This window comes from Odontesthes bonariensis, chromosome 21 (assembly GCF_027942865.1).
Source record: "Odontesthes bonariensis isolate fOdoBon6 chromosome 21, fOdoBon6.hap1, whole genome shotgun sequence".
Classification (NCBI taxonomy): Eukaryota; Metazoa; Chordata; class Actinopteri; order Atheriniformes; family Atherinopsidae; genus Odontesthes; species Odontesthes bonariensis.
In genome coordinates, this window is record NC_134526.1 from 29739004 (window position 1) to 29763957 (window position 24954).

General features: G+C 38.9%; 1 protein-coding gene across 3 annotated transcripts in view; it reads right to left on the reverse strand.

The window, feature by feature from the left end:
• Nucleotides 1-1945: 1945 nt before the first annotated feature.
• The window catches only part of septin12 (septin 12), an 81908-nt gene continuing 58899 nt past the window's right edge, over nt 1946-24954 (reverse strand). For all 3 annotated transcript variants that reach the window (XM_075454927.1, XM_075454928.1, XM_075454929.1), the window contains 9 exons: nt 21222-21605; nt 19268-19396; nt 15081-15162; nt 13496-13633; nt 10676-10793; nt 9079-9174; nt 6832-6928; nt 6031-6082; nt 1946-3036 (listed from right to left, as the gene is read on the reverse strand). In XM_075454927.1, the coding sequence (XP_075311042.1) occupies nt 2874-3036; nt 6031-6082; nt 6832-6928; nt 9079-9174; nt 10676-10793; nt 13496-13633; nt 15081-15162; nt 19268-19396; nt 21222-21605 (1259 nt within the window). In that variant the 3' untranslated portion in view covers nt 1946-2873. The remainder of the gene's footprint in view (nt 3037-6030; nt 6083-6831; nt 6929-9078; nt 9175-10675; nt 10794-13495; nt 13634-15080; nt 15163-19267; nt 19397-21221; nt 21606-24954) is intronic.

Below are 24954 nucleotides of genomic sequence, written 5' to 3' on the forward strand. Positions count from 1 at the left end.
TGAGGACACATCTTGTGTGTGCTTGTGTGAAAGTGTAGACTTTTGTTCACTTCAGACTGTGCTGCCACCCAGTGACGGTTTACAAGGCAAATATAAATCATTTCTTCCATAGCAGCTGTCCTCCGTTTGAGCTCCATCAGCTTTCAGAATATTTCAAATCTAGTTCAAAATGAATCTTTGACTTTGCTTTTTAGTTTGATCAGAGATTCCTCTGAGCCTAAATTTGCTGGAGTTAAATAAATGGTTTTTTTATATAGTTTTTGTCAAACTCTGGGCTCATTATGTTAATAATTTCTTTTTGTTATAGAGGAACTTTCAACTATCATACAGAAGATGGGGTGTTGATGGGTTTGATTATTATATTTTCTAATTATTATCAAATAATATATTTGAATAAGCAATATATAATTAATAAGTATAAATAGGTATATAGTTTATATTTGTAACCATGGCTAATGTCCCCAAGTCCAACTCAAAGCTCAAAGTTGGCACCCTTGTGTTACATTACACTCGAGCTCACACACAAGAAGATGTACAATTACATGTAAGAAGTTACATATACTGAGACGTACTTAATGGAAATACATACACACGAGTAAATAGTCAAAATAGTCTAGGTCTACCCCCCTCCCCACCCCCAAATCCTCTTTCATCCTCCCATGTTGTTTGTATTTGTGCCTGAGTGTGCCTTCTTTTCTGTATACCATTTTAAATCGTTTTGACAAGGTAATACAGGGAAAGAAAATGTAAATTTGCTTTTCTGCTGAGCCAATAAGGTGCTTCTGAAATTCATTTTGAGTCTCATTGTTGTTAGAATACATAATAATAACTGTTACTGATTCTTTATGTTGCAAAATAATTTCCCTTTCTGGAATTAATAAAGTATTGCTTAATTCAATATGTTTTAATTTTAATACGAATGGAGATTTATAACACATTGGTTTCAGGTTGTTCTCACAAAACCTGGAAATTAAAGACAAAATGTGCCTGTTATTATATACTAAAGAGAAAGTTTATTATATTCTGTCATTGCATTGCATGTCAAAAGTTAACTGGGGCTATTTTTTGCCCCATAATTAATGTATTTTACATTGACTTGTGGTGTACAGTAAATTGTCCGATTTAATAACAGATTGATTGTAGATCCACAGACTTTAACACCAACAGTTTCAGCCACAGACTTTGCAACTACCTGCAAGTGCTGTATTTAAATGTGAGATTCTTGGAGACATTGCTTTGCTTTAGATGGTCTGCTTTTGGCTGAATTTGCTGAGTGGTCAGTCCTTGAAGTCTACAGCACTTGCATATTTTCTATAACTTTTTTTTTCCTTTTAAATATAATTTGGAGATCCTTAGAAATTCCCTTTTCTGACTCAGGGGCAACCATAAACCTTTGTTCCTTCGGTGTTAGATAACTTCAGTCTTGGTGCGATGACACCACATACTTGAACAGCAAAGATAACAACAGAACTGTGATGTCAAAGGGTTTAAATGAGACAATTTCCTCCTGTCACTGCTTTTAAACAGAAAGCTTGGAAGTATGTCAAGTAGCGCAGCTACAAGTGCTCCAACTGTCTGAGTACACAGGATTCAAATACAATGCTGAGTGTAGGTCTGGTGCATTGTGAAGAAATGAGTCCCAAATACACAAGTTATGCCTGTAAAACAGAGAAAAGTTAACATGGGTGTTTGTGTCACAACTGGTACTTGTTATTGGAACCCCTAATTGTAATCTTAAGTATTTCAAGGTTATTCATATATCTTGTAGTCAATTCCTTTCATGTGTTGTACTTCTTTTTTCATACTCCCACATACTTGTACTACCAAAACATTTCTCTCAGGAAAGGCACAGACATATAGACTGACTTAAATTAAATAATTAAAAAATATGTCGATGTATAGTTACTCTTCAAAGTAAGAAAAAAAGAAATTAAGACTGTACACATTTTTCTGTTGTTTTGGCACTTTAATGTGGACTTTAAGCTGTGAAAAAGAATCATAAACACTGTTTGTAGGCCAAACAATCTCAATACATCAACAGTTTTCAGTTCTATCCAGTGTGGACATGGGAGACCAGAATAAAAAAAGAGACTAATAAATGCAAAAACGCAGCAAACAACATAGAATGTCCTCCAAAATCCTACATTTAAATTGTTAAGTTTATACCTACAGTCAGTTATATCTTCCATAAATTCTGATTAAAATTATGACAATAATGGAAGCCATCTTTTTCAAAATGCAAACCAAAACCAATCTGCCCATCATCAACAGTAGACAAAACAGTATGGATGACTTATTTTTAAAAGGTTTAGGAATTTTTTAGATTTGAAACTCAGACAGATTACAGACAAAGAGCCATAATAAACAGTCAAGCACTTGGCCCAGCAGAAGCTGGGAGTATATCATAAGTATGTTGTCACCAAATTGATATGTGACAGATAAAGATGGGCATTTATCTATAGCCTCAGTTATTTCATTTTCAGTTTTTCCACCAGACTTTGTATCCTGACTGCAGGAGATGCTGTGATACAGCAATTTGAGCTTTAGTGACAAGCCAGCAATGATCTTGGGTGAAAAGGCTTGGGCTGTCAACATACATCTAAAACAGGTTTGCAGGATTTGGATTATGGTCCCTCTCCTACAGCTTCTACTTATCACCATCCTTCTTGAAAATATGTATGAATTCTCATTCAAATACATCAGTTTCCAATACATTTCTTTCACCTTTATGAAAAAAATGACTCATTGACAAAGCAATCCACTACTTGGTCCCAATATTAAAAAAAGAAAGATGTTTTCTCTCTTTATTTCATTGTGACTGGATGATCTGCATTAGCACTCCTGAGGGAATGAAGGAGGGTAAGATGGAGAGATCACAGGTGGCTCTCTGTTTCGCATTTGTCAGTTCCGTTCTCCAGTGGCCAGGTGGATAGAACTAGTTCACTGAAGTTCATGTTGCTCTCGTTGAGTCGTCGTACACGGTAGGTCTCGTAGTGGATGTTGTGTGTCACGTCTTTCAGGTCCTGCAGGTGAGACCTTTGTAAAGAACCAAAGAGAGAAGGAATCCGCAGATTGATAAGCATTGTGCGGTGGTCTTCATGATGAATATGATTAACTTTATAAACACTTAAAAAGGGCTTGGCTTCCTGTGAATGAATGCTGACATAACCTCTATTCAAGTCATACAAGAACCGTAGTTACAGTAAACCCCTCACTGACTAATTCTTCTCAAAGTACCCTCAACACTCAGTTTTAATATACAGGGAATGACAACTCCAAACCCAAAGCCTTTTTTTTTTTGCCAAAATCAAACACTTCTGCAAAGCAGGATTTTGTCTATCAGTAAGATGTCAGTTTTTTTTTTTTTTTTTAATTCTAGCATTTAGAATGTATGAAAGTTAGACGTTAGTCAAACAACTTAGAACAGGCCTAAATCCTTTTAAATTTTTCCTTTTAATCTTTCATTTTTCCCGGTGAGAGTCACTCTCTGTCCTTGCCACAAAGTGTTTGGGTATGTCTCTGGGAAGTTTTTATATGACAGACGTTTCATTGTTTCAGATCTGAAACAAGAAGAAAAACAGATGCCTCTGAAGGCTATTGTGTAATTCGAACACAAAGGAGATGACATAATAATCTGAAACAGCTCTATTTGCAATTTTAAGACCATCAAAGATAATTAAAGGGATAATCCGGAGTAAAATGCACTTTAGATCAATTTACGGGATGTTGGGAGTACATACGTTGAGTTGACATCAAAATCATGTCATTCGGATGTGTTTTGAGAATTTTGATTTGACCGTTTTTAGCCAAAAGTCGTTAGCCTGGAAGTGATGAGGGCATATCATGTCACCGCTACAAAACACTATTTTTATACCTCTTCTACAGCTCCAAACAACATAACGCTTACGTGGTAGTGAGTAGAGGGTCTCTAAAGCCAAACCGAAGTGTCCCGAGGTCTTCATGCGGTCGGATATAGAGTCCAGAATGAATTTAATCAAGCCAGTACCTTTCCGGAAATGTTGCTGCTGCAGCTGCCGCTAAAGACCGTGGTGAAGTTGGTTTGATATTGGATATTCGACAGATATTCACAATAAGGAAATAAGGTGTCTTTTTTTTCAAACCAATATCAAACCAACTTCACTTTAGGGACCCTCTACTCACTACCACGTAAGTGTTATGTTGTTTGGAGCTGTAGAAGAGGTATAAAAATAGCGTTTTGTAGCGGTGACATGATATGCCCCTCTCACTTCCAGGCTAACGACTTTTGGCTAAAAACGGTCAAATCAAAATTCTCAAAACACATCCGAATGACATGATTTTGATGTCAACTCAACGTATGTACTCCCAACATCCCGTAAATTGATCTAAAGTGCATTTTACTCCGGATTATCCCTTTAAAGCGAATCTTGTGCATGGACCCTTTTTTTCTGGTTTTGTAACACTTGTCGTACAGAGCACAGTTAGTGAAGAGAGAGAAAAAACAGGCAATCATTTGGTGATCATAAAGCTAGGAAATTAGCAATCACTTGATGAGGCCTCAACTATAGGATAAAATGAAGGTTCAATAAATAAATGAAAATGACTAATTTTCAGATTATCTCATGTCCATTTGAAAATGTATGTTTTTGTTTTCCAGCCTTCACAATCATGATGTCCTAACTGCTTATAGTCAACGAGGTTTCTTTTTAGGTGGACACACTTAAAAATGGTGTAAAAAGTCTTGCCTCATGACCTTTTGCCAAATCTCAGCGCTTCCCTGATCTGTGTCCAACAACTTTCTGGGCCCCAAAAAAGGTTCAGGTAAATAAGGCAGCTGGTTAGCTAACTAATACTGGTGTCTGCCCTGAAATGGAAGCAGTGTTGGTCAAATTACTTAGAAATAGTAATGATTTACTAATTACTGATTACTTCTGCAAGAAAGTAATCCAGTTACTTTACTGATTACTTATTTTAAAAAGTAATTAATTACTTAACTGATTACTTTACTTAGTTACTTTTTAAAAACAACCTGAGTACGCTATAAAGCAATAGACCTTTCAGCCTAATTCTATTCTTTCTGCATATTCCATCATATAGATTTGACATATTGCTTAATAATAAACATAACCATGATGTCGTACTCTCTCTCAAAGTATCCTGGAAATGACTTTCTCTGCGGTAGCTTTTGGTCGGTATTTTTTCTACGATGTGCCGGAATGATTCAGTCTACAGTGGAAATGGGCAACATGTCCTCAGCTACTAGCTTCTTCAGTTCAGCGGCACCAAGTCCTGTCGCTCCTCAGTCTATTTTCACCTGTTTAGCAGGAGAGGGGCCCTTGGTTTGCCCGGTGGAATTGGATGTGGTAGCCGCAGCGGTCATGTCAGTGGGGGGGATCCGGGGGGTTTCTCAATGAGTTTCACATTGCTGTGCCGGTTTGCTAGGTAAATAGATAGTAGATAAAAAATTCCTTCCTCCGCAGAGCGCATAGCAGACGCTCATGTTTTTGTCACTTTTTACCGAGTCAAACTCAAAGTAATGTCGGTACTTCCGAGCATTAAACGCTGTCCTGCTCTCTCCAGCGCTCCATGTTATCTCTTGTTGATCTACACGCGCACTGACGTCGCACCGCTCTCATAAACAAAATCATGGTTTAGTAACGCAGTAACGCAGCCTACTTGCAGGAAAGTAACAGTTATCTAAAATGACTGTTTTATGCCATTGTAATCCCTGACTTTACTCGTTACTTGAAAAAGTAATCGGATTACAGTTCACATTTCACTAATTTAGCTTTTCATAATACATAGCTCACAGCGGGAGGCATAAACTGTCAAAAGCAGCATGAGCCAGCCTTCAGCCGCTGTCAGTCACAAATGAATACCTCTGAAATTACTATAGTTCTATTCTAAGGGCTTGAATAAGAAAAAGGAAAACCAGTTGTTTGTATTAATGCTCTGAGGGATTAAAATGACAAGGATGACTGAGAAACTACATCAGCAGTCTACAGTTTTAACTGTTATATGAACAAGCAGCAGCAGCACAGTTAAACTCACCTGATGAGCAGATCTCTTAGGTTGGCAAACTCACAGTGCTCCACATTTTCAACTGCGAAAAAAGACATGTCATTTAGATTTGGCTTTGGAAAAAAAAAACTGTCATTTACATGGAAGTCCCATTCAAGTTAAGAGTCACATAAAGGCTGAACATTTTAAGCGCTTTTGGGAGGAAAATGAGACATTACAAAACACAAATTCTAATCCAAAGGGAAAAGCACAAATAAAAAGACAAATCCATTTTCCTTTATATTTATATTCATTTTGAAGTCAGCCACACAGATCCCCCTCTCTGTTTAGGCCTCTTGGTTCCTTCCAGCTGTAGAAATATGTTGTAGCAGTGAAGCTTGTAAAGCTGCACAAAAGGGCACCGCGACTGAGGTGTAAATCATGCTGCGTGATGTGAATGACCAATCTCAGCTCATGAAATACAAAAAGCTCCATTTTAAAATGTGTGAGTACAAAATACTTCTGTACTTGCCATTTTAAATTAGTTTAACATCAGAAGTGGTGGGGGTAAATTAGGAACTCGAACCAGATTACCATGACCTGAATGACTGAGAATCTACATAAAGGAACTAGAACCATACATACTGCAAACGAGTAATACATTTCAGAGTAAGAAAATCATCATCTTTTTTCTATGAAACATAATTCATCTATATATGGTGCAGCTGTTATAGTTGTTGAAGTCTTTGCTGCACCTTCTCATCTGTTATGCCAAAAATTAGATCATAATCTCTTTACCATGGCCACTGTACAAACTGAATCTTAAAAACAGGTGTGAAACTGAAATCTTACCTTCAATGATTCCCCACTTTGTTTTACGGCCAAGCACCTTGTTTCCATTCACCTGGTGCTCCTTGTCAGTTCCCACCACAGCAAAGGGAATGTTTTCCTGGACACAGAATGAATGGATGGTTCTTTCATTATAACATTTGAGACGTACAGTATCAGTATACTGTGAACCTCAGAGATTTATCTCCATGACAACATTGTTGGTTTGAAATATTTGCCTCTTTGTGTCATTTAGACATTTTATTTTATAGAGTCTGTCTAATGAATTCCAACCCACCTTTACCCATATCTCTGTATGCACCGAGGTGCAATTGCACTTTGTCAGCTGTCCCAATTTTGTTGATACATTCTAGTATAATAGTCAAGTCAAGTCATTTCATGTACAAAACAATTCAAAGTGCTTTACATAACATAAAAGCATTGCAGCAGGGAGTGTAAGAAGCATTAAAAATACATAAAAGAATATAAAGAGAAACAAATAAAAATAATTAAAATTAATTAAAATTATTAAAAACAAGCAACAGTCTAGATAAGTTAAAAGATAGCGTGCAGATTTCATGCATAGACACATGATAAAAGAAATGTTTTTAACCTGGATTTAAAAATGTCTACATTTGGTGAAAGTTTAATCTCCACTGGCAGTTTGTTCCACTTGTTTGCAGCATAACAGCTAAATGCTGCTTCTCCATGTTTAGTCTGGACTCTGGACTGGACCAGCTGACCTGAGTCCTTGGGTTTATATTCTCTGAACATATCACAGATGTATTTTGGGCCTAAACCGTTCTGGGATTTGTAAACCATCAGCAGGCTTTTAAAATCTATTCTGTGACTGACTGGAAGCCAGTGTAAAGATTTTAAATCTGCTGTGATGTGTTCAGATCTCTTAGTCCGGGTTAAAACTCCAGCAGCAGCGTTCTGGATAAGCTGCAGATGTTTAATGCTCTTTTTGGGAAGTCCAGCTAAAAGACCATTACAGTAATGGAGTCTACTGGAGATGAATGCATGGATGAGTTTCTCCTGGTCTTTTTGGGAGAGGAAACCTTTAATTCTGTTGATGTTTCTGAGATGGTAAAAAGCTGCCTTGGTGACAGCTTTGATGTGGCTGCTGAAAGTCAGATCTGAGTCTATCAGCACGAACTTGGTCAGTGATTGTAAAGGGCCCGAGTCTCAAGATATTTACCAATGCTGACCCTCTTCTCTTTGCTACCAATGATGATGAATGATCTCAGTTTTGTCTTCATTAAACTGTAGAAAATTCTCTCTCATCCAGGTGTTTACTTCCTCCAGACACTGACACAGTACGTCTGCTGGGCTGCAGTCGTCAGGTGACAGGGACACATAAAGTTGTGTATCGTCTGCATAACTGTGATAATTGATGTTAAAGTTCTGCAATATCTAACCCAAAGGGAGCATATAGAAGTTAAACAGAAGAGGTCCAAGAATTGACCCCTGGGGGACTCCACAAGTCATTGCCACTCGCTCAGATTCATAGCTGCCAATTGTAACAAAATAACTCCGGCCTTCTAAGTAGGACCTGAACCAGTTAAGGACCGCTCCAGAAAGTCCAACCCAGTTTTCCAGCCTGTGCAACAGGATTCTGTGATCTACAGTATCAAACGCAGCGCTGAGGTCCAACAGAACCAGGACTGAAACATTACCAGAATCAGTATTCATCCTAATGTCGTTTAACACTTTGACCAGAGCTGTTTCAGTGCTGTGATGACGTCGGAAGCCTGATTGGAAGTTATAAAGAGTTCCACTTTCATCCAGAAAGATATCTAATAATCTTAGATATAAAAGAGAGATTAGAGACAGGTCTGTAGTTGTTCATCACAGAGGCGTCTAGAGTTCTCTTCTTTAGGAGTGGCTTAATGGCAGCTGTCATTAGTGACATTGGAAAAATGCCTGATGCCAGTGAGTTGTTAATTATTTGTAGGAGATCACTTACTGAGGTAAAAACAGTTTTTAAAAAGTCGGATGGTATTATATCCAGAGTGCAAGTTGTTGATTTCAGATGCCGAACTGTTTCCTCTAAGATTTTTAAATCACTAAATATTAAATTGTGACATATCAGTTATTTCTGGGTTTTAGACACAGATTAGTTTTCTTGTTTGTCTGTGTGATTTGTGAGTTTTTACACCATGGCAAACAGTGTTCGACAATGTTGACATTCTTATTAATTGTTTATTTATTAAATAGAAATGTAGCCAATAAGAGGTCATTCTAATATTTTAGAAGTTGATATCATACCCTGATGCTGTCATTGCAGATGCGCTCTTCTGGATCCTCATCGTATTCTTTCTGGGGGTAAACACGAATTCCATTGGCCGCCAGGTCTTGCCTTATCTGCAAATAAAGTCAAAAGTTCAACACAAGCCAGAAATCTGACTATCTGGTTTGCAGTCAAACACATCAATGGAATTACATGGTAAAAATAAAGGGGTATTGCATCATATGTTTTGGCCTCTAAACCAAAAACCAACTTAAGCAGATGTTCCATACATTTTCCATATTTGTGCGGTAAGTCTTTTAAGATTCCTTATGGGGAGACAAACATCAAAATCAAAAAAATATATACATTTTCAAATCTACACCATTCGTATTCAGTGTCAAAACAGGTTAAATAGAAATGTAGCCAGTCTGGTTCAGCTGTAAGTCCCTAGGGCAGTGTTTCTCAATTCCGGTCCTCGGGACCCACTGCCCTGCATGTTTTCGATGTTTCCCTCCTCCAGCACACCTGATTCAAATGAATGGCTCCTGATCAGGCCACTGCAGAGCTTGATGATGAGTTGATCATTTGAATCAGGTGTGCTGGAGGAGGGAAACATCGAAAACATGCAAGGCAGTGGGTCCCGAGGACCTGGAATTGAGAAACACTGCCCTAGGCTAACCCTAAAACCCCAACAATAGCCACATTCGGACAGAGCAGTTCTAAGAACGCAGTTGTCAGGACGGTCCACCTCGAATTCCGTTCTAATAACTGCCCTTGCCACGGGGAACTGTTTCATTTTGCATTCGCACATGAGTCGGGAATTTGATAGGGACTGATGCGACACAACCATCTGCAACAGTGACGTGTTACTTTAGCGCCACACTCAACAACAAAACAAAACAAAACCCGTGAAAAGTAAGGAGAGAAGAAAAAAACACCACGAAGAAGCTCATATGGAAAGCGGGGAGGCCACCGTGTTCATGGTCTGCATGATGGTGATATTAATCATGTACGATCATATCGGGGGCCAAACATTGAGGCTGGAAGAGCTCACAGAGAGAGTCAGGATCGAGCGCAGGCGATACTTCTTGGTTGTGTCCGTGTCGTATGAGTAAACATTTCAGCCGTTATTCTACTGTTTGCGTTGAGCAGATTAGGAACATGAAGAAGCGGAAATCTGACATGGGGCGTAGCTACCAACCACCCAACACCTACGTCATATGTGTTCCTATAGAACCCAGAAAAGATCCAGCCTCGGAAAAGGAGCTAAAATGGTTATAGGAACTGAGGGCCATGGTCCCTAGTTCCTGTATGTCCGAATGCGGGAAAAAACGGCCCTATTCCTGAAAAGGTTATAAGAACTGCCAAAGGTTCCTACAGTGGGAATGCGTCTAATACAGCTGGAATCTGCTAGAAAAAGAGTCAAGCAGCTTCTTAGCTGTTGCAAGGCAAAGGAAAGTTTATTTGTACAGAAAAACAAACATACACACAAAATGTAAAGTTAATTCATGAAAATGATTACATATAATGACTTAAAAGAATCAAATAAGAAAATATGCCACAGTAGACTAAAAGAGGTAAAACCATCAAATATAAATCACAATGCAGGGGAAGTGAGTGAGCAAACTGTCTCACCCTTTCTTTGAACTCCTGTCTTTCCTCAACAGTGAGTGTGTCAGCTTTTGCGATGACAGGCACAATGCTCACTATCTTCCCTAACCTCTTCATGAACTCAACATCGATAGGGCGTAACCTGGAAACACAGAGTTCTGGATCAGACTGGACAAAGAAGATCAATGGCACAAATAACTAATCCATCTTTGCTTTGGTCATTTAACAGATTTTGTTGACAATAATTCAATAGGAAACATCAATCAGCTAGTTTAACAGTTGGTGGCACTGATGAAAGAAAACACAATACAGTTACAAACACTTACCTTGGTCTTTGGACTACTTGGACCTAAGTCACCCTTACAGGGTTGTTCTACTCTGCATATCCATAATAGTCCAGCATTCATCATCAGAGGGTGTGTGCGAGGCTCTCGGTGTATGAATGTGTACCTGGTAATTTGTTGTGATCATTCTGGCTTATACATCACATAGAAAACATTTTTCTATAAATGCTGATAGGGAATGTGGACAACAATTACAGGTCTGTGGTGTTTAAAGTTGTTTGTGTAAATGTGAGCCACTGCGTACAAACTGGTCCTTTGTTAAATACTCCAAACAATGACGATGGGAGAGGGGTGGATCTTTGCAGGACTCATTACGAGTCAATCAGCTGCCACTTGTGATTTATCAAAGAGATGCACTGTCACCTCTCAGCTTTGAGTCAGTAGGATTACATTCACAGTTCAGTCTCACTACAGTAAGGGTTCAACATGGCCATTTAACTGGACCACTGTCATTGTCCTAGTATACATCCAAGGGAGGTTGAGCTTAGTTATTGACTAAAGTATGTCTGATGCTGCTAGGGATAGTACTGTTTAAGGAGAAATAATGTGGTTGATCGTTTCTGCTTGTGAAGGATGCATATTTATAAAGTATTTTTCTGCTTTGTAGTGCCACCATAGTAGCGGTCACTTGTCCGGCCTCAAGTTTCTTTTACTGTGATCAGACGAGAATTTTAAGACTTGAGTAACATAAACAAAAAAGGTAGAGACAAAGGTGAAGCAAAATATCTGCTATCAACATGTCTTCAGTCATAGTCTTCTCATACCACTCACTGTGTGGTAAGGGAAAAGGTAATATTCTGTGTCTCACACACAGGAAGCCAACCTTGTCTTTCAGGTGTTATCTAACTCATTAGATCATCTCTAATCGAACAAATTTAAACATGAATTTTAGTTGAGACAAGGGGCAATAGTGTGAGAACAGAGGTGTGGCTAACTCTAATCAGACACAACTGTTGGAATGAACATACACTATACTGCCAAAAGTATTCTGCCTTCACACGCATATGAACTTAAGTGACATCCCATTCTTAATCCATAGGGTTTAAAATGACGTCAGCCCACCTTTGCAGCTATAACAGCTTCAACTCTTCTGGCCAAGCTTTTCACAAGGTTTAGGAGTGTGTTTATGGGAATTTTGACCATTCTTCCTGAAGCATTGTGGAAAGAAGGCCTGGCTCACAGTCTCTGCTCTAATTCACCCCAAAGGTGTTCTATCGTGTTGAGGTCAGGACTCTGTGCAGGCCAGTCAAGTTCTTCCACACCAAACTGGCTCATCCATGTCTTTATGGACCTTGCTTTGTGCGCAGTCATGTTGGAACAGGAAGGGGCCGTCCCCAAACTGTTTCCACAAAGTTGGGAGCATGAAATTGTCAAAAATCTCTTGATATGCTTGAAGCATTCAGAATTCCTTTCACTGGAACTGAGGGGCCAAGCCCAGCTCCTGAAGAACAACTCCACCCCATAATTCCCCCTCCACCAAACTTTACACTTGGCACAAGGCAGTCAAACAAGTACCGTTCCCGTGGCAACCACCAAACACAGACTCCGCCATCAGATTGCCAGATGGAGAAGCGTGATTGGTCACTCCAGAGAACGCGTCTCCACTGCTCTAGAGTCCAGTGGCGGCGTGCTTTACACCGCTGCATCCGACGCTTTGCATTGCACTTGGTGATGTATGGTTTGTATGCAGCTACTCGGCCATGGAAACCCATTCCATGAAGCTCTCACAGTTCTCGCACGGTTCTTGAGCTGATCTGCAGAAAGTTGGTGACCTCTGCACACAATGCGCCTCAGCATCCGCTGACCCTGCTCTGTCATTTTACGTGGCTGACCACTTCATGGCTGAGCTGCTGTCATTCCTAATCGCTTTGTTATAACACCACTGACAGCTAACTGTGGAATATTTAGTAGCGAGGAAATTTCCCGACTGGACTTGTTGCACAGGTGGCATCCTATCAGGGTACCACGCTGGAATTCACTGAGCTCCTGAGAGCGGCCCATCCTTTCACAGATGTTTGTAGAAGCAGTCTGCATGCCGAGGTGCTTGAATTTATACACATGTGGCCATGGAAGGGATTGGAACACCTGAATTTAATTATTTGGATGGGTGAGTGAATACTTTTGGCAATATAGTGCATGTCTATATGTTACTGAGTAGAAAAAAGAGCATCCCAAACAGGTTGAAACTTTCAAGAGTAAAGATTAAGATGGGTTTACCAATCTTAGTCAATACTTAATCGACACGATTTTGGGGCTTCAGTGAGATATTGTATTTAAAAAGAAGCACCATTAATGCTGAACAACATATACAATATTTGGAGCGCTGCCATCCCTTTCAGCAAGAAAATGATGCCAAACCACATTATGTATTACATCAGCATTGCTGCTGACTAAAACCACTAAACTTGGAAACATGTCATCCCCTGAAAACATGTGGAACATCATGAGACAAAAAAAAAAATGAACAACAACAACCTGATCTGTGTAGAGGAGTGCTCACCTATGTCCAGTGGCAGGGAGGAAGTAGATGCAGCAGTGCACTCTGCTATCAGGTATTCTCCTCTTGCGGTTCACATTCAGCTCCTCTCTCAGATATTTCTCGTACTGCTCGTTGACATATTTCTCTATGGGCTCCCAGCTGGAGAGAGGAGAAGCAGAGTCGTTGGTGAGTTACTGGAAATAATAAGAGCAAAGCTGACAGTATCCCAAATTATTCTTATTGGAAACGAATTCAATGTGAGAGCCAAAATCCATATCAAAATTATATTGTAATAAACTATATTTGTATTTTTTTTTAGTTTAAATTCTTTTTAAAATTTCCCACTCTGTCAGTGGGTCCTTTTAACGGTGTGAATCTCTACAAATGGTATAGAAACAATATGTCTGTATAGATTCTATCTCTCTTGGTTCTACATAGAGGAGAAAAAACAACTGCTCCACAAGCTCAAAACCAGAAAGTCTTCTTCACAAATGAAGGAAGAATCCCTGCACCTAAAGGACAAAAAAACTTGATGTCAAACTGGAGACACTGCTCTCTAAACAGAGGCCTTGACATCCGTCCTTAGGCGCTTTTACATTTATTTGCACCTTGTGGGTTAGTGACAGACGTGACTTCAACCACTCTCAAGGTGTGAATGAGCCCCCATTATGCTTAAAGCCTGAAATTCACCATAAAAGGTGAAACAAAAACTAACCAAAGAAGTCCAGCTGCTTTTTACTGAAGCACTTATGCTAACTTAATACATTTAACGGTAATGAAGAATCTTTGATTCCTGTAAAAAGCTGGTAATTTGTTTGAACTCAACTAGCAGTGAGTATATCTCAGACTGGCATAACTTGGGGCAGCAGGAGGCTATAAATGGAAGTGTGCAATGGTGTCACTAAAGAAAATATTCATAGTTTTGGTACAATGGTGAACGATGGTTACAAAGAACAACTTATTGCATGCTGTCTATATATACATTATTGTTTTGATCTTTAGTAAAAATAGTATCTTTGATTTATCTTTCGAATCCACTGATTATGAAGCCAGCAGTGTCCAAAATCAAGATTCTGTTCGTGAATTGTGGAAGAAATGTGAGTAAATTCATTTTTACTGATTCAAATATTTTGTACAGTAATAATCAGGTTAAAAAAAGGTTAAAAGGTAAGATAAGGATACTACATAACAGCTATCCTTCATGTATAGACAAAACCACCAAGGCCAAGGCTGGGATTATGAATCATCTGATGTAAACATGATCAAGTCAGATAAGTTTTCACCTCTATAATCTCATTGTTTAAATTCAATCCCAACAAGCCGGAGTAAAAAGGCAACACACACATCTCAGTCCCCAGTCTTCCTGACTAACTCCTTTCCTCAAATGCAAAGTGATATCTTAACAGCTTTGTGTGGTGCGGCTAATTTATATTGTTTGAATTTCTTCTAAATAGGACTACACTGCCTATAAACACTGTCCCTTTCATATGTGAATTACAATAGCTGAAATCAATAATTTGTAAATGATGTTAAAGGTACCTCCAGATACAGCTTTTTTCTTCATTACAACCATCTGTATTTTTATTTCTAACATTCTGCCACTCACCAGTTCTCATTGTTGATCTGGTCTCCAAATCCTGGAGTGTCAATCACTGTCAGCTTCATCTTTACCCCCTTTTCCTCAATCACTGGATGGAACAGAGCAGATGGAAAGGGTGTTACACAGTTACAAAGGCCATGGTGGAGTTTTTTAACTGTGAGAAGACAACCCAGCAAATCCACACATGGGTGTGTCAAAGCTGCAGCAAAATTGCAACAATGGTAAAAAACAATCAATCGTAACATTACAGTCGAAAATGAAATTGAATGAAAATGAAATGTTGTGTTTGTTGTTATAGGTCAAAGTGAGAAATTAGTTTTAATTAGAAACCAAATCAATTATGTTACAGATCAAATGTATCACCTTACATCCATCAAAGAGTAAGATAATTAATGAGCTCTTTATCAAGGCGTTGGCCTTTCAGCGTAATTTACAGTAAATTCCTACAAAGCCGACTTCAGGTTTCCACTAAAATACACAGCACAAACACTCTCCAACACTGACTAACCATCTGACATTTCTGAATTGTAAGTGGAAAGTGGGCTGGCTTGCATATAAGAATTGTCCTGGCATATACTCTGAACTAACCGTTAAAGTCAGTCAAGTTTAGCATTGGTGTTGGCTTTGAGGTTGAGTCAGATTTAATGTGTGCTGATAACTATACTTTATTTGGAATAGGTATTTGTGTGATGATGAGATCAAAGTGTTGCCCTCACTTAGGTGTGCACTTGTGAGTGTTTGAGGAAAGCTGAGCAGTAAAGGCTATCATTTAGGTGTAAAGTCATTGTTGAGTAAGCACACAGGAATCTCCTCTTATCGGAAGCATGACAGCAAACATCTGGAGCTGGACCATTAAGATTTTCACTAACCTGTAATAAAGCACGACTTTGTTGTTGCTAACACAGAGCAGAGCAACATTCGGTTTCACTGATGTATTCCCCTTTAACGAGACAGCAGCATCCAACACATTTCCTGTTTACATAATTCTGTACAGCTAAATGATCTGAACCCTTTATTAGTTTCAAAGGTCTAATGGAGTTGTTGCTACATCATATTCTTAGGTCTAAGATGGGTTTAAACTTGTGCTGTCTGAGTCAGTCATATGACCAATAGAAGCTCATTGCTGTGCTTTCAGAGGCAGTTGTTCGAACATGCACTTGTGGTTTGTCTGAATCTGGTTTCCGTGTCCTGCACACATCACCTTTACTCATACATGAGATCATACATTAGTTCATTAAGTTTAACAACAGATTAGCTCTGTGCATTATCTAAACATTTAAACTTCCCAAAGTTTTACCATCTTCTATTTATATCTTCTTAGTATTTTTATTCCAGAAATAGGCTTCCTCATTATTTGTGGTAAATCAGCTAAAAACGTAGAATTTAAATAAACAAATAAGTCTTGTCACACCATTTCTTACCAAACCACAATAAAATAACAATATGTCTTGACAAAGGTTTAATACTGTAGTATGTTAAAGGAATTGTGCTACAAATGTGCTATGATATGATCTGACTGAAATGTTCAGAACAATAATACTTAATGAAATGGTCAACTACTGTGTCTAAAGTGTGTGTCTCAAGCCACGGGCGGCCGTGGCTCAGTGGTTAGAGTGGGACGTCCAATAACCGGAAGGTCAGCGGTTTGATTTCCACTCAAAATAGATTGGTGGACTGACAGCTGGAGGGGTGGCAGTCCACCTCCTTGCATGGCTACGGTGCCCTTGAGCAAGGCACCCTTACCCCCATGCTCCCCGGGCGCTGTGATTGACTGCCCACCGCTCCAGTGAACGGCATCTGTCTCCATGAGTGTGTGACTGTGTGCGTGTGCATGTGTGTTCAACAGGTGCCAACCTGAATGGGTCAAATGCGGAGGAGTAATTTTGTGTTAACATTCATGTGTACATGACAATAAAAGTAAACTTAAAAAGTCTATCTTATCTTGGAGGAATCTTGCACTGATAGGGTTTCTCACTCAGTATGACCCACTGATGAAACTAAATTAATTGCTGGCATTGTTGGTTCTATGTAGATATGAAGAACTTGTTAGTTCCCTTTGTGGAGTGCCTGACAAACAGTCTGGAGGAGGCACTGTTTTTCCCTGTGAACTATGGCCACAGAGAACAATAGCAATAAACATGAATACCATATTTATATTTTTCAAACTTTCAGTGCTCCTTCAAGGTAAGAAAAGAAAAAGACAATGAAGACCAACAAGATAATGAAGAATGTTCAGTGCAACTGTTGTCTGAGTTTTTAGCCCATGCTTCTTTGCCATTTATAGTTTTTGGCACGTTGTACTCTTTGATTAAAAAAAATAAATAAATCAGCATTCGATTAACATGTTGCATCAGTCTGCAAGGACTGAGAGCGAGGCAGATGGATACATCCATGAAGTTATAAAACAACTCTTAGGTTATGAAGACTTGGTATTATTATATTTGCTGGGTTATCCAATCACAAGTGAACAGCTCGGAGTATACATGTTCACAGCTGGCAGTAAAATGTGTCCTTGCATGTTATCTGCTCTGTATGCAAACAAACAAGTAGCCTTTGTCACACAGTCAGCTGTCAGCTGAGCAACAAACAAGAAATCAGTAGGTTAAATCATGTTTTTTTAATTCAAAAATACATTCAGTGACCTCAACTACCATACATGATTACCCATCCATAGATGGATGGATGGACCTGAACTACATCATTATATCGATATCAACATGCTTGAGATTTTGACAGGATGTATTTTATTTCCATAAATAGGAATACCAAGAAAACATCTTGGTGGAACTTGCTGTTTGCATGGAGTCATGTCAGATCAGTTAGTTTGTCCTTTAGTGTGGCCCAAGACACATTTGTGGTCACACTTTTATCCGAATGTGGCCACAAGTGATCGAAAGCACCATCTGAATATACACTAAATGGGTGCTAAATGGATTCACACCTGCAATTGGGATTAGTCTACCATGAACGCATGTAGGAACCTATTCTGAACAGGATTTTGGTTCCAGTTTTGCTTTTTTGACGTGATAATGACCATGATCATCTTCTGCAGTTAACTCATTGGCTGCCAGCCATTTTCAGTTCAGAGAGACCCATACTGCCAAGTGTTTTACAGTATTTTGACTGATTTTCCAAGACCCACAGAAAAGTGCTGTAATCCATTTACATTATCATTAAGGAATATCTGGAATGCCAGGAGGAATCATGCTTCTTTTTTTCCCCAGACAGAGTTAGTTTGTCGAAAGAACTGTTTTACTAACCATTAAAAGATTAGAACTAGTAATTGAACCATCTGTCCCTTTATGACATTATTGAAATTATGCATTTTATTCACTTTGAAATATAATCCTTTATTTTGATTTGGTAATGTCTAATGATGATGAAAATAAATCACTCTCCAGACAAGCAGAGATCCAATTTCAACATTTTTTAGAGAAAGGTGTCGCATTTGACAATAACTAGCACCAAAAATATAGATGAAGAGTTTTCAGAAGCATGCTTTACGACTCCTACAAGCCTGACAGGGATGTCTTTGTGTCTTTAGTCTACCCACATGAATGTATGAACTGAATTTTAGTTACTAGGTGGTAACAATGATACAACTTTCATGATAAGTTAATTTAATTGACTCGTTCTGGGACATGGTCTCCACCTGTGTTTATAGGCACACTGTATTATGTGAAATAAGCCCAGTTTGTATTCATCAGATAAGAGATATGCCTCTTCACATTGTGGCTTACAGCCCATGCTGGGATTCCTGTACATGAGACAAGCAATGAAAGGAAAAGGGATTTGAAAGTCGGATGTGAGATCTGTCTCGGAACAGTCATGACCTTTTCACCCTGGCCAGAACTAATGAAACAAGAGACCAGAGAGCACACCCACGCCTATGTGCTGTCCATACAGTAAGCTGGGCGCTTGGGGGTGGCCTTACTAAATATTGAAAGTAGAGTTTAAATCACACAAACACCGTCTGCTTGATAAGAGAGTAATCGCAAAAACTTTCACAAAATAAAGGCTTCTTCATGGCTCAGAAATAAAGGCACATTCAAAGTGAATGTATGTGTGTGTGTGTGTGTGTGTGTGTGTGTGTGTGTGTGTGTGTGTGTGTGTGTGTGTGTGTGTGTGTGTGTGTGTGTGTGTGTGTGTGTGCGTGTGTGTGTGGGTGTGTGTGTGTGTGTGTGTGGGCTCACCATGACTGACTGCATGCAGTTTGACTGTTTTTGATATCTTCTCTTCGTAATTGGGTGCACAGGACTTCCGGCTGATTTTGGACTTGAACAGAGTGTTGACCAGTGTGGACTTGCCCAAACCACTCTGACCTGCAAACAAAAGATACTCATATTCAGCCAGCACTGTGATTTATATACAGAAGACAGAATAAAAAGCTGCCTGGTATGCCATACTATAGTATCAACTTTGGTTTAGATTAGCTGATAAATGACTCGCACAACTGCCAGAAACTTTACCCATTTGCTGTATGAAAGTTAAGGTACCAAGTGACAAGTATGTGACAGTGTCACAGCTCAGTGGCTCACAGGCTGAATGTGACAACGATCAGCCCTTAGGACATGTAATAACTGCAGATTGGAGACCTTTATATTCAGACACATTTGTGTAATTGCACACACAAGGGAGACTGTTGTCGACACAGTAAAGACGTGGCGCACTTGAATTAATAGATAATAATTCTGGCCTGGGTAAACTTTGCTTTCAGTTAAACAGTGGAGGAAGTGTTTACTATCTCAAATGTGTGTAGCAGGAAAGAGCAGACAGGCACAATTCTCAAAACCACTTCCTCACAGAATCATACTTCCTCTTCCAGTATGAAAAGCAAATGGGCTATGTCAAAGGGGAAGAGACATCGCAGCTGCATGCCAGCTACATGCACTATAAACCCTTTAAAATCTTCCATTTTTAATATATTAGTTAACATTTCAAGTGAGACAAATTGAGGATATTTGGTCATGTATTGACTAAAAAACCCAATCCGGCACTGATGGTAAAACTGATAAACTGATAAAAAGCGGTCCTGGTACAGATGGAGCAGCACAGGTCTCACTCAGTCAGGCCATCTCACCGACCAACATCACCTGACTCTAATTTCCTCCTAAAATCAATTGCCACTCACAGATGTGTGATGATACATAAAATTAAATACATTTGTTTCATTCAATTCTCTTTATCTACTTTCAGGACTTTCTTATCTATTCAATTATGAAATTCTTCTCTAACGGAGCACCAGCACACTGTTCAGAAGAAGAAGTTGACTTTTTTTAACAGGAGACAATTGAACCCAGGCTGAGAGTTTTTAGGGTCATTGCATAACGACGCTCAGTGGAATTGTACTTGAAGTTGCATCCATATCGGTTTAACTATTGGCAGCAAGTGACTCTGTCTGTCTTTTACATACATTCTGTGACTGATATGCAACACACATATCCAAAGAGAGAGAGTAAGAATGAAGTGCAGCTTTCAAACAGGATGCATGTCATTGTTACTGCTGAGCTTGGACTTCTAAGGGAAAAGGGAAAACTGTGAGAGCTATTTGGAAAGCTTATGATCCATCTCAGTCCATCACCATCATGTGAGCTTTGCCACATGTCCAACTGCTGGCCTGCTACAGCAGGCTGAGCCACACAGGCACCTCTAAGTTGAGCGAGCTGAATGGCTAACTGACTGGCACGGTGCCTGATGTGAATGAAAACAAAAAACACACACTCATGTACACCCATCTAGTTGATGTATGCATATGCACACACATGTACATAAATACAGACACCACCGTTCTTAAACCTTCAGTTTACTGACTTACATCAATTTCCTGGACATTATATAATTTCCTTTGGGGATAAATTAGTTATGGTTTAATTTAAATCCTCTTTAAATCTTAAATGATCTACTGTATATAATGATGATATAATATTTGTTTCTATGTGACTTTTACATTATTAGTGTCCAAAGCAATGAAAAGGTTTACTGGTGCTGAGTACCATTATTTCACCATTCTTCGCTTGGTTAATATCACAATTATACATTTCGGTTTGAATCACTGTCTTAATAATCACCTTATCAAGGATTATTCCTTGGTGAAAGACTGCACTCTCAAAGTTCCACTCATGTTATTACTACTGCGGTTTGACTCACCTACAACCATGATGTTAAACTCAAAGCCAGCCTTCATGGTTTTGTGCCTCATCTGGTCCAGTACTGCCTCAATGCCCACATAACCAAAGAGGTCAGTGCCACGAATGTAGTTGGTCTGCAATTCTGGGACAGACTGGTCCGCCTTCATCTCTGCCTCCAGTTCTGTCTCTTTTTTTATCTCTTCAACCTCCATTCCCTTTTCTTTCCCATCCTCTTCCAGCTCTGTATGAAGCTCCACACAGTTCTCTTTCTCTGTTGGGGAAGTCTCGATGTTTTGATATTCTTTGTTCTTGCCTTCGTCATCTTGCTCTTCTCCTATGATACCTCTCTCCTTCTCCCCTCTCTCCTCCATTGGGGTGAATGGTTCTGTCTCTCCAGAAGTTTCTGTGGGTACAAAGAAATAGATTTTGCTTTCAGGTGGAGATAAAAACAAACTTTGAGCCAGATTTGCCATCATTTACAGACAAATCGGAAGCCAAATTAATAGTGTGGTTGAAAAACTTAAACGTTTAATCAATTTGTCTTGTCCTGTTTTATCACAAAGGGTTGGATATGTGTGTTAATTCTTTGAGAAAGCTCAAGAGAGGTGTTTTGTTTCATTGTTGTCAAATTATATTTCTGTGCGTTTTGATTTTTCCCATATTTTCCATGAATAAAGGCTTGTTCTGCTGAGACCAAGAGGATACAAAAGCAGCTTTGACAAGCTAGAAAAAAAAAATCTAGACTTGTGTCTCAGGTATCTCAGTTACGGACAGGATGACAAGGGACTATATTTGGTTCCACAAGGACAACAGCATGTTCACACACACACACACACCAGCATGCTCCCTTTCAGGTATTAGCTAAATGAAGTCTATCCCCCCTTGTCTGTGTGCGAGTGCATGCATGATTGTAGACTCGTCTGTGCTATAAGAGGATTGGCTGGTATTGACAACCCCCATGTTTAACTTTAAGCTGCGTCTGTACGAATTTTCAAATACACTCAAGTACAATGACACAGTCGTGCAGCACGACTGACATGTGTACATTTTGTGTGTTTGTATGACTCAACAAACTAGAAATCTAGGTCTTACTCACTCTCTCAATAAAACCACACACAAATGCTGCACACAAACAGGCCGTTGATTAGTGTTAGTCCACATAATTTAATCAGCTATAAATATCCAACTGTTCAGCCACTGGAATAGAACTAATCCTAATGAGTCAGGACACAGAGGGGCAGAGTGAAAGACTAACAGACAATACTGTTTTTTTATGCATCATTAGATTTTACACAATGTGAAATTCTACTTGCTCAATTTATCTTAAAATGATTCAGTGCTGTTAATCAACAGCAGGAACAGCCCAACCATTTTTTGCAACTATACTCATTCAGGGACACAATGACACAATACCAGGGGTGAGTTCAGGATTTGAGGGAGTCCTTTGCATTGGAGACTATAGACATGTTCTCACAGTGAGGAATTTCAGACAAAATTACTGTAAAGGGCTGTGCAGGTTCCACTCATTCTTATTTAGATATCTGTTTACTTGTTATGCTTGCGACTACTCAGCCTGTAAAAGTTGTCAGTTAAAACAAAAAAAAAAGTTCCAAAAATTTCCCCAAATCTGCAATTTTGCAATTAGTTTGACAAAGAGATGCTGAAAGACATAGAACGTTATTACACATTTTTGAGGTGAAATAGTCACCACAATTTAAAGGTCATATCATGAAGAAAATGTGGGTAAAATCTTTGACGAATTTTGTTGCCAGCTTTCATAATGCGTACAATGCCCTAATATTTCCTCCATGCAAACCAGTGACTGAGCAGGACTGTGACAGGACCTTTCCATGTTGCTAGAAAAAACTGAATTATTCTTAGGCCAGCCAAAACCAGACTACTAAAATGCATATGAACATGTTAGTCCTACCAAAACCTGATGAAATCGAGCTCGACTAACACACCCAGATAATGCAGCAGGGATTTCAATCACTCCTGCATGTATATGCTCAGTTCGACTCCGATGGGCCAGGGTGCTCCACATATGACCCAAATTCCATATTCCATATTTTTGCATCTTTTTGTAAAAACAGTCAAATATAAGCATATATGGAGGACAGAAACTGCCATAATCTGAAATGAATACAAAAATACATAAATGACTGAAACTTTACTCCTGTATTACTTTCCTTTATATCGTATTGATTTATTAATTTCCTCCCAAAAATTAAATTTCTTTATTTTGTTTTGATTTCACCATAAACCATTAATCTACCTTGCTTTATAACCACTGCATCACCTTGACAAAATTACTATTTAGGTAACTTTAAGTGATTTAGGCTATATATACATATAAGATGATTTCCCACAGTGACAGCACTGGACATACACTAGTCAAGAGTAGAGTGTAGAGGTTCATAATTAGATGCAAAAGTTACCCACCTCTGCTCGGTTCATCTGAATTAAGCTCAGGCTCAGAAGAGGAAGTAGCATTTCTTACTCTACAGTTTATCATTGCTGTTTGTGTGTTTGTTAGTAAGACGATGCAAAAACCTATCAAGCTGAATTTCAAGAGGAATGCTGTATAGCTGAAGCATTTGCAAAGGAAGAACCCAAAGATTTTAGAGCAGATTAGGTTTAGGAGACATTGGTCTTTGACAGAGGAAGTACTCTCTGAGCACGCCAGTGAGTTCTAACTTTAGCATAAGCATTCTAGCATGAGTGCTACACTGCTTTTGTATTACTGTCATAAAATACCAAATGAGCATATCATTTTCAAAAACATGAGCATCTCCCAGTTTCAGTTTCAGATGTTTTCTAAATACTGTTACTGGATAGTATTTTAGGATCATGATGTATTGGCAGACTTTGTGGCCTTGGTACCAAGAAGGACTACAGCAGCCCCGCTGAGCACTGCCGCCTCTGCCTGTGAGGCTGAAGGGAAATCGCATATATCAAAGCTTGGCCCTTTGTACGGATAAAGTTGACTGAGGAAGAACCTTTCAAGTTCGACAAAGCCAGCCTGTCAGGTGACTGGAGAGGTTCAAAACGAATAGTTTATCAATTATCTAAACCAATGAGCGATTTTGTTTGGTTTCCAGCCTAAATGTCAATGTAGCTGAAATGGTACCAACTCACATGCACAGTATAGTGGGCTTATATCTAAGGGTCACATTTAAAGTAATAAGGGATTAATGACTTTACTGCTGACTTTCATTTTCCCATCTGATTATATTTAGAAAGATTTATCTTTCTTTGAAAGCAAGGCATCAAAACAAAACAAATCTCCAACTAATAAATGAGGTTGGTTTAGAAGCAAAGTTGTCAAATATTGAATGGTTATTAGATTATTGGTCTTTAGTGTTAGAGTATAGTACTTCCATTCATGTTTAATATGACAGTAAACTTACTCAGTCTCAAAGAAAATATGGTGACCACATTGCATAGGGAATGAGTACATGGATAGAACACCTAAACTGAAAGCTTAATTTGCTGCAAAAGTGTCAGTTATTACAATTGAGAGAAAGACAGAGGGATATAAAAGAAAATAGATCCACATAAGATCAAATCAATTCTTGCAGGCCACAGTTCACTTCACTTTCAAGCAAAAACACCTACTTTGATAACTTGTTTCAATCAACAGTTTGTAAGAAACCAGCCGAGGCCTAACAGTTTTACCACCCCCATTCTGACTGAGAAAGTGGACCAGTCCTATCTGCTTTCATTGTTAGCCCAGAACACTGAGCATGGTT